The sequence below is a fragment of the Macrobrachium nipponense genome, chromosome 21 (genome assembly GCF_015104395.2).
Source record: "Macrobrachium nipponense isolate FS-2020 chromosome 21, ASM1510439v2, whole genome shotgun sequence".
Classification (NCBI taxonomy): Eukaryota; Metazoa; Arthropoda; class Malacostraca; order Decapoda; family Palaemonidae; genus Macrobrachium; species Macrobrachium nipponense.
The window spans coordinates 18,092,363-18,105,443 of record NC_087212.1 but is presented as its reverse complement, the minus strand read 5'-3'; the positions used below and the strand labels follow the sequence as shown (position 1 = coordinate 18,105,443).

Below are 13,081 nucleotides of genomic sequence, written 5' to 3'. Positions count from 1 at the left end.
AGAATTCTTGAGGAAGCTGACACAGTCCGAGTTTGTACTATTTGAGTCAGTTTTGGGTTGGGAATCCGTCTGGGACAGAGATTCAACTCTAGTAGAAGAGGAAACCAATTGCTCTTCGGCCAGTTGGGTGCTACCAATGCTACCTGTCTTGTGAAAGATCTGAGTTTGTGCAGAACTTTCATCAAGAGGTTTATTGGTGGAAATAGGTCAATCTTCTGCCAATTGTTCCAGTCTATGGACATCGCATCTGTGGCGTGAGCTAGAGGATCCAGATTGGGAGCCACATAACACGGAAGTTTGTGATTGGACTCTATGGCGAACAGGTCTACCTGAAGGCCCGGGATTTGTTGGCAAATCCAATGGAATGATTTTGTGTCCAAGGACCACTCCGGCTCCAGCGGAGTTGTTCTGGATAGTGAGTCTGCAATGTCATTCCGTACTCCTGCCAGGTGAGTAGCTGACAGGTGCCAATGATTTTTCGTTGCTAACGAAAATATCGCAATCATTACATGATTTATTTTGCTCGACTTGGAGCCTCCTCTGTTTATGCAATGAACTATCACTGCGCTGTCCGAGACTAAGTCTTACATGAATGTTCTTGACTGGAGTTAGTCATTTCAAGGTCAGAAAAATGGCCATTGCCTTTAGGACGTTGATGTGGAACTGGCGGAATGTTTTCGACCACGTTCCTTGAACCTTCTTGTACTGGGAGTAGCCCCCCCAACCGCTTAGAGAGGCGTCTGTATGGACTGTCAGAGACGGCGGGGGAAATTGTTGTGGTACTGATTTGGAGAGACTCCGGACTTTCGTCCATGGACGGAGTCTTTTCTTTAATATCGGTGGAATCAAGGAGATTTTATCTCTGAACTTGTTGTTGGCTCTTTTCCGCCAGACTCGATTGATATCCTTCAGTCTGGCTTTCAACAAAACATCTGTTATTGAGGCAAACTAAAGAGAACCTAGAATTCTCTCTTGGGTACGACGAGAAGCCCGTTTGTTCATGAGGAATTGTCTTGTAGCTTTTGCTATCTCTGCACTTTTTTGGCGGGAGAGATAGTTTGTGTGTGGTTAGGTCCCATTGAATTCCCAACCATTGAAAGCGAGACGCCGGAATGAGACGTGACTTTTCCTTGTTTATCTGGAAACCCAGGTATTCTAGGAATTCTATTACTTTGGCTGTTGCCTTGCGACATTCCTCGTCGTTGGTTGCCTAAATAAGCCAATGGTCCAATGGTCCCGGGAGAGATACAGTCTCCCGCTCACCTGCAGAGCCTCACTGACTGGTTGAGGTCTTACTTCCTCTGCCTCCTCTGAAGCCTCTGCCTCTAGAGCCAGCTCTCTGTCGGAAGGCACCTCTGGCTCTACTATTCCTCGCGTGCCTATTAAAGCCTCGAAAACGCCCCTTGTGATTCAAAGGAGGCGTTGAAAGCTGGGGAAGTTACAAGGGCGGCCGAACTCGAAGACTGTTGAGTCAGTTGTAGCAGAACAAACTGTTGTTGTGGCTGTGCCTCAGATGTCGAAGGCTTGTTGATCTGTGAGGCAGGAACTGCTTGCACTACTGTCTGAGGCTGAGAGGACTGGAAAGGCTGGAACTTCCTAGGCCTCTTCCTACTTTTGGATTGTGGTCCGGGCATCTCAAACTTCCTTTTGAAGGGAAGTCCCCAACTGACACGCATGTTCTGGTTAGCTCTAGCCACCTCGCTGAGGACGCTGTTAACCATGTCCTCAGGAAAGGGGTTGGCACCCCAGATTGACGCCTTTATGAGCCTGTTCGGCTCATGCCTGATGGAAGCATTAGCAAAGACATGCTTCCTGCAGGCTTGTCTAGCCACTATAAAGTCATACAGGTCCGATTGAAAAGCCTGTAATAGTGACTTTGTCAGGACCCGGAATAGAGTCTCATCTGCAAAGACCGTAGCCGTCAACTCTGCAGTGGTGACTTGAGTTAATTGACCTGCTCAGCCTGCATCTTGCTTCGAATTCCGCCTTAACCATGGTATAGCAACCTTTGTGGGGTGTCAACTTGGTGTTGACACACTCCCATTCTGTGAGGGTGCGGACCCATGCAGACTGAGCCTGGTCGCTAGGGTAGATAACCGTCTCTTTCGGGACTTTGTCTACCCTGACCGGCGCTTCCTCGGCTAGTCTAGCGTAGCCCGGGAAGGTGAATTGTAGGCCCGGCGGAAAGAACTCATAGTCTTCCACGGGTCGGGTTCCGCAACCTTCAATTGTAAGCTTGCCCTCTGAGAACGGGGCATGCATAGCCAACTGCCATGGGTTGCTGTTCTCGAATGGCAGAAGCTTGGACGCGTCTGGCACCGCAAAGGGCTGCGATGTGTGTCTGGATTGGAGGAATCCGGTCACCAATTCCTCCTGGGCCTGTAACCTCTGGGTCAGAGACATGATGGACTGACCCGATATCTCTAGACCTGAGGCGAGTTGATTGGACATCGATTTGAGTCTTGAGTCCACTACTTCACTCATCTTCCGCATGAGAAGATTAGCGAAAGCCTCCTGGTCGAAGCCAGACTCTGCCAGTCTGGTTTTGGAAGACTTAGCTCTCGACCCCTCGGGTGGGGGAGTAGCTTTAGCCGAGGAAGTCGAGGGCTTGGAAGCCGATGACAACCTGGCGAAGTCTGCCGGGGAAGGCTTGGTTGGTTTACCCGGCTTCGGCAGGGAACTTGTCTTCAAGGTTTTGACCTTGGGGATTACCGAGCCTGACCTATTCCAAGTGGGGGTGGACTAAACAGGGAAGCCCTGAAAGGAAGGAGGAGAAGAAGGAGTTGGACTGAAAGGAAGACTACCTGCCTCACTTACCTCCCTACCTATCCTGTTCCTCGGTGGCCATAGGCTCTCGGTGCAGGCTGATGGCTGCCACCTCCTCCGTCACGATATCACACAAGCCCTCTTGGTCCTCCAGGGGGGTTGGGTCTCCTGGCGGATATGCTCAGCGGCAGATAGAAGATGGAAAAACAGAGCGGCGGGAACAACGGTACATAAAACTCCGGTGTACACCTTCTGGCGCGTGTGATGGTAGACAACACTTTGCTGGAATAAATACAGGCCCAGAGACATACCAACAGAGGCTAAATAAAACATTTTCTTAACATTAGTCTCTGAATGTCTCCGCCTACTCCGGAATCCATAATCTCGTTATCACAATAGCTAAAACCGGCGGGGTTGGGCTGATACGAGCAGAATAGGGAAAATAGGTAAAACTTAGGCCTGAGTCTGATCGCACCGGAGAAGAGAAGCAGTTCCAAGTCAATTAGAAACGCAGCTCTAAGCCCAGTTCCGCCCCCACTGGAGTGAGGAAGCAGCGATAACATAAAGGAGTACGGAAAACAGAGCGGCGGAACAGTGGTATGTACAATCCGGCATATAGCCTACTGGCGGGTGTGATGGTAGACCCCACCTCGCCAGAGGACACACAGGCCCGGAGACATACCAATAGAGATTACATAATCTACTAATCACCCAATCTCCTCTGACTAATCCCCTGGATTAAGCTCTACGCTCTAGCTGTCGTTCATCGATAGGAATACTTGGACAGCGAGCTAACTAGGCAGCGCCAGAACGAGTCCGGGACAGGGGTGGGGGCGGAGTGTCTGGAGGAGAGTGGACGAGTCGTGATCGTCTGGCCACAGCAACCGATCAGTGACCAACCACCTCTCGGGAGCCGTAAGCTAGCCTACCACTAAAGGGGGCAGAAGATGGCAGGCCAACTGACACCCTAAAGGGGACAATGGCCCAGGCTACACTCAACAAGACAATTCATAAAATAATTGATGAGGAATTACTAGAAGAATTGCGAAAAGGAGGGGGGTGGGGAAGGGGGTGAGGAACGCACCCAGCTAAGATCCCAGTCTAACCCTCCGAGATTGGTACAGATCCGGACAGGTAGGCTAGTATGGCACAGATCCGGACAGGTAGGCTAGTATGGCCCCAAAAAGGACGTCATGAAGAGGACGGATAGAACCTAACTCAACCCTCCAAAATCAAATCTTCCGATCTGGTTAGGTACGATAGGTCTAGGCCCTACAAGCATGACAAGAGAGAGAGAGACTGTCCTGGACCACCCTCCAAGCAAACATATCTACCTGGTCGGGTGGCGGTAAAAGGGGCCACAAAGGTGGAGGGATATACAAGACCGCCTGGCCTACCCTCCAAAACCTAGCCTAGGTCTGGTCGAATAGGCCAGGGAAGGACATCGCGAAGAACTTCCAACCTCATCAAAGTAAAACAATTATTTGAAGTTTATCACAAAAGTGCATATAATCAAGTACATTACTGACTATAATAGAAAATTACAGTAAAAATGTATATGCATGAGTACCGTGAGAGAGAGAGAGGAATCTTTCTGTCCCAACAATGACTGGTGTACTGCTAGGCTAGCCTAGAATGCCAAAAAACACAATACGTACTCGCGCATAATGTATGAAGCATATAACCGTACACATGAAGGGGAACCAACACGCTCCTGAGGGGCTGAGGATAACAAAAGGGTGCCCAAAAGGCTAAAAACGTAAGATAATCGTAAAAGGAAGGCCTCAGAATACGTCAGGAGCGAGATGAGCCCTATAATAGGCAAAAGACGTAAGGATAAAACTCGAAAAAATAAGGCTCCAGAAATCGACAGGAGCGAGAATAATGAAAAAAATACGAAAACAGTAGCCTAAATAGTGAAGTGCTAAACGGTGGACAAAATACATCACGAGATAAAAACTGAGATAGTCACGCACGCCGCGAGTCACGCACCCAAAATGGTGGATTGAGAAGGCGTCATACCCGGTTCATGAAAACACTTAAAAAAGGGCCAAAATTGAATGCCTTGTGCCCCCACGAGATTCAAAAACTATAAATGGAATACTCAACTTAGATGAAGAAGCTTGGAGCTCTTGAGAAGACATGCTCGCCAAAAAACACTTCCTGGGGACAGCGAAAAAACAGTGCATGCCAACACGAGACGTGCTAAATCAGGAATGTAGCTTTTGGGCAGAAGTTGTAGTAGTAGCAAGCGGAAGGTAGACGTTGTAACGGCACCTATCTAGAGAGGGGTTTTGAGAGGAGACTTCTAATTGGCAAAGCATCTGTGGTTGTGGCTTCCACTGACCCTTGTGCTATACAGACACCCTTTTATGGGTGAGCGAGCTGGAGGTAGTAACTCCAGCATTCCATTTAGCTTTTTTCTCTGGTATATTTAGCATCTATTTATACCTAGAAGTGTGTGCTACAGGAACATTTCACCGGCCGACACAGGTCGAACCCAGAAAATAATTCATTCGCCTGACTGAGTATTTTGGGTTACGAACAAAAATATAAAAAAAAGTAAAGATTTTTTTTTTTAAATAACTCACATTTTTTTGTATTTAGAGGGCTGGGACTCTTATTCTGACTATTCCACCATAAGATACTAACATTTAGAAAAAAAAAAGGACAGCAAAATGAACGTTGTTGGCATAAAATTTATATTTTTGCTGAATTTTTGAAATTATTATTTTTTCGTAATGTCGAGCGCTCCCAGACACCTCGGATATCTGGGGACACAGTGCTCAAAACTAAGCGGATATGAAAGAGTTAAAAGAACCAGGTTTTTAAAATTTTTAGTGGGTTCTTCTTGGGTTTTATCTAACAAAATAGAGGGTTTAAAGCATTTTTATAGGGGTTCCAACTATTCACGGGGCAGTGTGGTAAGCATCCCCCGCGAATATGGGAGGACCACTGTATATGTATTTGAAAATAAATAATGAAAAAACTTTTTAAAGAATGTTGCTTTCTTTATTAGCCTCCTTTTTTTCTTAGACTGATTGAGTTAAAAGTAAGACTGGCGTCAAACAACTAATAATCATCGACGCTAAAAGAATAAATAAAAAATAAAAAGACACTTAAAACCCCTATTAATACTAAAACTTATTTGGTGAGTGATAGCAAAGTTATAAACGTTCAAACTAAATATGCTTTAAAACATGTTTAGATGTTTAAAATGTTTTATAGTTGATTTTCCAATTAGATTTTCCAAAACTAAATATATATTTTTACTTTTTAAAATAAAAACAAATCATGTTTTAAAAAAAGACAATCATTAAAACCATAAAAACAAGTAAAAATTATTAATCTATGAAAAATGATGATGATGAAATTAGTTATGTTGAAAAAGTCAACAAACAGGCTACTTGCAAATAGTTAAATACTTTGATCCCCACCAACAACTATAACAGTAATACAAGGAACGTTTTACCGAAAAAAAAGTACATTTATTTTTTTGCCTTGTGCGGTTTACTTAGCTAGTGGTGAAAGAAACCTTGCGATGAAATCACTGACAATGTGATGTATTATGATGTAATTACCATGCGATGAAATTACCACGATGTAATTACTGAGATGAAATTACAGTGAATCTGTTCTCAGCATCACCCTTCAAAAGGCAGGTGTGATGTCGTGAATATGTATTGGATGCTCGGCAGCGCAATAATTCGGCATCTGTTGACGAGTATGAATCCTTCATGATCTCCTGCATTTTGGACTTGGTATTGGTTGATCCAGATCAGACATTACTTTGTCCTATTGGTGTGTTGCTGTACCTATGAAGGATCAACACCCTTCATTAAGTGCTGATACCTTTATCCACAACAGACTTCCAATGCAGAAGTGTCTAATGACAAGTCTTCCTCCAAGTCTTATGAGATCGTGAGGAACTTTTCTGTAGTTGGATACGTCCATTGTTCGCTCTCTCAGAGAGCGAGCAGTGCCAGTGGCTGGGTACATTTCATTGCTCCGAAGAATGTGTTGGACCGGAAGATACCTGCTCCTTCAAGAGGACAAGTTGCACAACGACTATGCTGTTCAATTCTAGAGGTGAGAAGGATGCGAGAGTGACTAGCCTCTCTAACTTCCCCTCCTCGTCCTTCTACTCTTCCTTCAAGTTGAGGATAGGACTCGAACTTACACTTGCTGGTCAGGGGATTGATGCGGAAAGCTTACACATTGAGCTTCCTTTCTATTTTTCTTATCAGAATCCTAGAAGCAATCCCGCTCCTTCTTCTAGCAAGGGGAGAAAGGAGACTGGCAGTAATGCAAACCCCTCCCAGCTCTTTGCATGAATGCCTCCGACTAAATATTCTTCCCATCCCCCTTTGAGATGAGTTATGATTCCTCACTCAATTATACTCTGATGAAGTTATCAGAGGCAGGGCACTCCTTGCTCTTATGACCAGGAGGAATAACCCAGGTGTGCTGAACTCCAGTCAGTTCTAGAGGCTCACTCACATTCCTCCCACCAATCAGTGAGTCTTCCTAATGTAAAGGACTGAGGGTTTTTTATCATGTAGGAACAGATCACAATTTTTGAAAATATATTGTATTTTTTCCTAACTATACAAACCTAAGGCCCTTTACATTAATGCCCACATCATGCTGCTCCTCAATCTGAAATCTGGGCTGAAAGGCAAAGTGGAGTGATTACATCTGGGCAGGCAGGCCTACCCGCCTACCAGACGGTAGTTACTGCCTAACCACCTTGTTTAAGAATTTAAAAGTTGTATTCCAGCCTAGGCTGAAAGTAATTCCTTATGTAAAGGACCTCTATTCCTTTAACCTCTTCTCTGATTTCCCCGAGTGTTCTTGTGATTAATTAACATGTATTTTTTTTTTACAGTCATGAGGATATTTGTTCATAATGGTAAATATTCCTACATGTTTCTAACTTATTGATTTAACTTTGTCTGTGATGAATTTCCATTTTCTGTATTTAGTATGTATTACAGTGGTCCCTCTGTAGCGGAGGATGTGTACCAGGCCCCCTGAGAATAGATAGAATCTGCGAATAGTAGTTGAAACCCCTATAAAAATGCTGAAAACAGCCTATTTTGTTAATTAAAACTCAAGAAAAACCCACTAAAAATTTGTATACCTGGTTTTTTTAATAATTTTATCACAAAAAATGCATTTTATGGTGAAATTGATAGAAAACAGGACTTTGTGGATATTTCTCATAGAAAAGTACCGCGAATAGGCAAATTTCCCGTGAATGATGGGTAGATATGGTCCAGAGAGAAATCCGCGAATGCATGAGTCCGCAAATCTTGAGATCGCGAATAAGGGGCCCCACTGTATTTCTTTATACAATGCAATGATATAAGGAATTACTTTGTGTGTTCGATGTGTTATCCTTATCACTGTAGGTTGTGGATGAAGGAAATACCGAAATATGAAAAGTAGGTTCTTAATGTCGAATGAAGTATACACAAACTCACAGGTGCAAAATAATGTGCAAGCAAGGAAAACAGAGCGGTGCCGTACTGGCGAAACATGACTGCCAGATGGGCGAGATTCAATCATTACATATCGTACATGACATATGAGAATGAAATATACATTAACCCTTAAACGCCGAAGCGGTAAAAAAAAAAAAAAAAAAAAAAAGTCTCCCATGTGCCGGAAGTGTTTCAGAGCGAGCGCGGAAGCGGAAAAAATTTTTTTTTTCAAAAAATCACAGCGTGCTTAGTTTTCAAGATTAAGAGTTCATTTTTGGCTCTTTTTTTTGTCATTGGCTGAAGTTTAGTATGCAACCATCAGAAATGAAAAAATTATCATTATTGTATATAAATAATGCGATATATGATAGCGCAAAAACGAAATTTCATATATAATTGTATTCAAATCGCGCTGTGCGCAAAATGGTTAAAAGTAACAAGTTACTTTTTTTTTCGTTGTAATGTACACTAAATTGCGATCATTTTGGTATATAACACATTGTAAAACGATAAAAGCAACACAGAGAAAATATTATCACAATATAATGCATGAATTCGTAAAGCGCGGACGTAAACAAATATTTTATTAAAAAATTCACCATAAATCTAAATATTGTCCTAGAGACTTCCAATTTCTTTCAAAATGAAGACAAATGATTGAATATTACTATACTGTAAGAGTATTAGCTTAAAATGCAGTTTTCGACCATATCTGACGAGTTAAAGTTGACCGAATGTCGAATTTTTTTATATATTTTTTTTTATATGCAATTATTTCGGAAATAAGAAGAGCTACAACCTTCAAATATTTTTCGTTTTATTCTACATGAAATTGCACAAATTTTCATATATAAAACTCTATGAAATGCCTAATATGAAATGGAACAAATATTCCGAGAATGGGACGTACGCATTTCGGAGATTTGTGGCGGAGAATCCGCGCGCGGAGGGAATGAAAGTTTTTTTTTTTAAATTCACCATAAATCTAAATATTGTGCTAGAGACTTCGAATTTGTTTCAAGATGAAGATAAATGACTGAATATTACTAGACTGTAAGAGTTTTAGCTTACAATTGCGTTTTTCGACCATTTCGGTAGAGTCAAAGTTGACCGAACGTGGTTTTTTTTCTATTTATCGTGATTTAGTATATGCAAATATTTCAAAAATGAGAAAAGCTACAACCTTTAATTATTTATTGTTGTATTCTACATGAAATTGCGCACATTTTCATATATAAAACTTTATGTAACGGCTAATTTAAAATGGTGCAAACATTACCACAATCGCACATATGATTTTTTCGGAAGAGTTACCGCGCGGACGTAAAGAAAATGTTATTTTTTTCATAAATTCACCATAAATCGAAATATTGTGCTAGAGACTTCCAATTTGTTGCCAAATGAAGGTAAATGCTTGAATATTACTAGAATATAAACGTTTTAGCTTATAATTGCATTTTTCGACCATTTCGGTAGAGTCCAAGTTGACCGAAGGTTGAAAATTTGTCACATCATTTTTTATATGAAAATATTTCAAATTTTGATAAAAGCTACAACCATGGGTTGTTTTTAGTTGTATTGTGCATGAAATTGCGCACATTTTCATATATAAAACTTTATGTAACGGCAAATTTAAAATGGTGCAAACATTACCACAATCGCATGTATGATTTTTTTACCTTACGGACGTAAGGAAAAAGTTTTTTCATAAATTCACTATAAATCGAAATATTGTGCTAGAGACTTCCAATTAGTTGCAAAATTAAGGTAAATGATTGAATATTACTAAAATATAAGAGTTTTAGCTTACAATTGCGTTTTTCGGCCATTTCGGTAGAGTCAAAGTTGACCAAAGGTTGAAATTTTGGCACTTATCGTTGTTTATATGAAAATATCTCAAAACTGATGAAAGCTACAATCGTGAGTATTTTTTTTTTGTATTCTACATAAAATTGCGCACATTTTCATATATAATACTCTATGTAACGGCTAATTTAAAATGGTACAAAAATTATGTCAAAGTGACGAAATAATTTCCGAGATGTGTCACTGATACTTTTTAGTGCGGCAAGAAAGAAATTCGCGCTTGCGCGCCTGCGTAACTATTGTAAACAAATCAACACCTTGATCCGTGAACTCCTTGCATCCCCCGAGGCGCGTGATTCAAGAGTTTTTGGCTGGTAGGCCTAAAAGTATTTTTCCGCGAATTTTTAAAAAAAACTATTGTATGCCGACGTAAAATACGTCCAGTCGGCACCCGAGAGACAAAAAATGTCGACGTAAAATACGTCCTGTCGGCAGTAAAGGGTTAAATACATAGGGAGGTATATAAATGAATACGAAAGTTAAAGATTGCAATAGATATACATAAATGTTCATATATTGTACTGAATGTTTCTTTCAATTACCTACACTCTGGATGCTAGAAAGGTAAAAAGAAAATAAAATTTAGATTCAGGCAACATTCAGAATTTAGTATTTTGACATGCTTTGAAAGTTATGAGCTTGGAGAGAATTTCACAGTAGCAGCTTCTGGCATTGGAAGCTCATAAAGTAAACACTGCACTCTGCCATATTGAAGAAAGCTAGATTATAACCCACAACTGTCTTAATCTTGAAGATTACAAATAAAAAACATGTAAGGAAAAGATGTGTTTTTTGTATGCCATTCCCTGAAACATGGAGCTAGTAGAGCAGGGAATGGTTTAATCTCATTTACACTTGTATCGTACCATTTTAGTGAGTGTGGTATTGTAGGCGACTTTCTGTATATATATTGTATTCATATGAAACTGTTTGGCAAATCTGTTATTACTGTTACAATGTGCTCCTTGACTTTGTCATCGAGAAACTTCAAAAAAAAAATTCCACTTGGTTTCCCTTATTCTGATGAATAAATTTCATACCTTTGGGTGAATGATAAGTAAAGAGACTCCACTCCTTATCAGTTACTTGGCAGTGATGCTCGAATCTAAATCTGGATTTTCTTCAGAATCATGTTAGAGGTTTCAGAGCTGTTACTCAGTCTTTTAGTCATCATCAGTCTGTAGATCGAGGAGTGGTAATATCTCTTCAGGAAAACGATTTTTGTTTTGCATTGGAATGCTCATTATTGGGGATAAATGGGATCAGAACAAAAAGAAATCAATCATTCACCATTGAATACATGAAGCATGGTACTTACTAATCATACATATTTTTTTTAATGTAATGGTCCTTAGAGACTTGAAATTTTATACATTTATGAATATGTATTCATGAAGGATAGGTATACAGAATCTTAGAAAGCTTTACTTGTCTAACAGTATGAAAATGCAGTTAGAAAAATTATTAAATAAGCAATAAGGTCTGACTGCATTTTTTTCTGTATTCAGTTCATTAGTCAGATGCAGTAGAAATGATGATGAATTTTAACCCCCAAAAATATTTTTATATATTTTTTTGAATACTATGTATAATGTTACTAGGTATAGTGTGTAGATTACATTTAATTTTCAAGGGGGTAAAAGATGACCTTCAGCACAGCAACCTGGCACTTTCAGGTACCAGGTATTGTAGGCATGAATATAGCATTATTTATTCAAGTTAAAATTATAGAACTTGTGTTATACCATCAGTGAAGATGTGTGGTCTCTGTCTTACTTTTGTTCCTCTGAATATGTACTTGTTGATTATAACATTTTATTTTTTTCAGTGAAATTCAGGGCCGCACATTATATAGATTGCTGTGTGGTGATGCTGGTGGGGATACTGAAGGAGTTCTTTTAAATGAATCGGTTCCACCATGGGTACTTGACATTGTGGTGAAGAAGAATACTCCCAAGCCAAAAAACAAAGTTTACTTTTTTCTGCTTCCTCATGCATCATCGGGGATTAAAAGAGAAAAGAAGTAAGTTCTTGAATTTTCTGTGTGTGCACAGTGAAATATTAGAAAGATGTGTGAATGTGTATTGCTAGGCTTTTAAATGGGTTTTTTGTGTTTACACATTATAGTAATGTATAGCTACATTACAAAGTATTGTTGCAGTATTTTTAATGGATGATGACTGAATGCTGGAATTGCATACATATATACGTACAGTGCAAACTGTAGCCAAATGTCATGTAGATAAGAGAATTTTTAAAATTTAAATTATTTTACTGTATGCATACTGTATATTTTATTACTGTAAATTCTTGGCTTTTCTAACGAGGAATCAGGAATTTCTTTTTGGTGATAGAAATTCATTTCTCGATATAATGTGGTTCGGATCCCACTGTAAACTGTAGGTCCCATTGCTAGTTAGCCAATTTGTTCCTAGCCACTTAAAAATATCTAATCATTCAGGCCAGCCCTAGGAGAGCTGTTAATCAGCTCAGTGGTCTGGTAAAACTATGATATACTGTAAATTATTTAAATTTGTTTTTAAGTGATGTTGCACACATTTATTGATTTCTTTTTTTATGGCTGATGACTAATGCTGGAATTAAACATGTTCACATGTAGTGTGAAATGTAGCCAAACATCATGTACGTAAATAAGAAAATATTTAAAAAATTTCAAGCCTTTCAAAAATTTCATCCTGTAAATTTCAACACTATATTTTTTTATTTATTTTAACATTTGCTTTTATACGCTTAAGCACTATAATTGATTACTATTTTTATGGTGGTTTAACGTTTGCAGCTGACCAATGTAAATAGTATGCATGAATGGATGTCACTTTTTATTTTCCCCTCATGTCATAACAATTAAACTGAAAGTATTACTGTTGTACATGGGTAAAGCAAAAATAAATTTGTAAGTATTTAGATTTCTGCATACTAGGCTAGTTTATGGGAAGAATTTG

At 39.9% G+C, this 13,081-nt stretch overlaps 1 protein-coding gene across 1 annotated transcript in view; it reads left to right on the top strand.

The window, feature by feature from the left end:
• Positions 1-13,081, top strand: part of LOC135197815 (WD repeat-containing protein 48-like) — a 235,719-nt gene that overhangs the window by 190,895 nt on the left and 31,743 nt on the right. Inside the window, exon 13 of the mRNA XM_064224949.1 lies at positions 11,947-12,141. Within this exon, the coding sequence (XP_064081019.1) occupies positions 11,947-12,141 (195 nt within the window). The remainder of the gene's footprint in view (positions 1-11,946; positions 12,142-13,081) is intronic.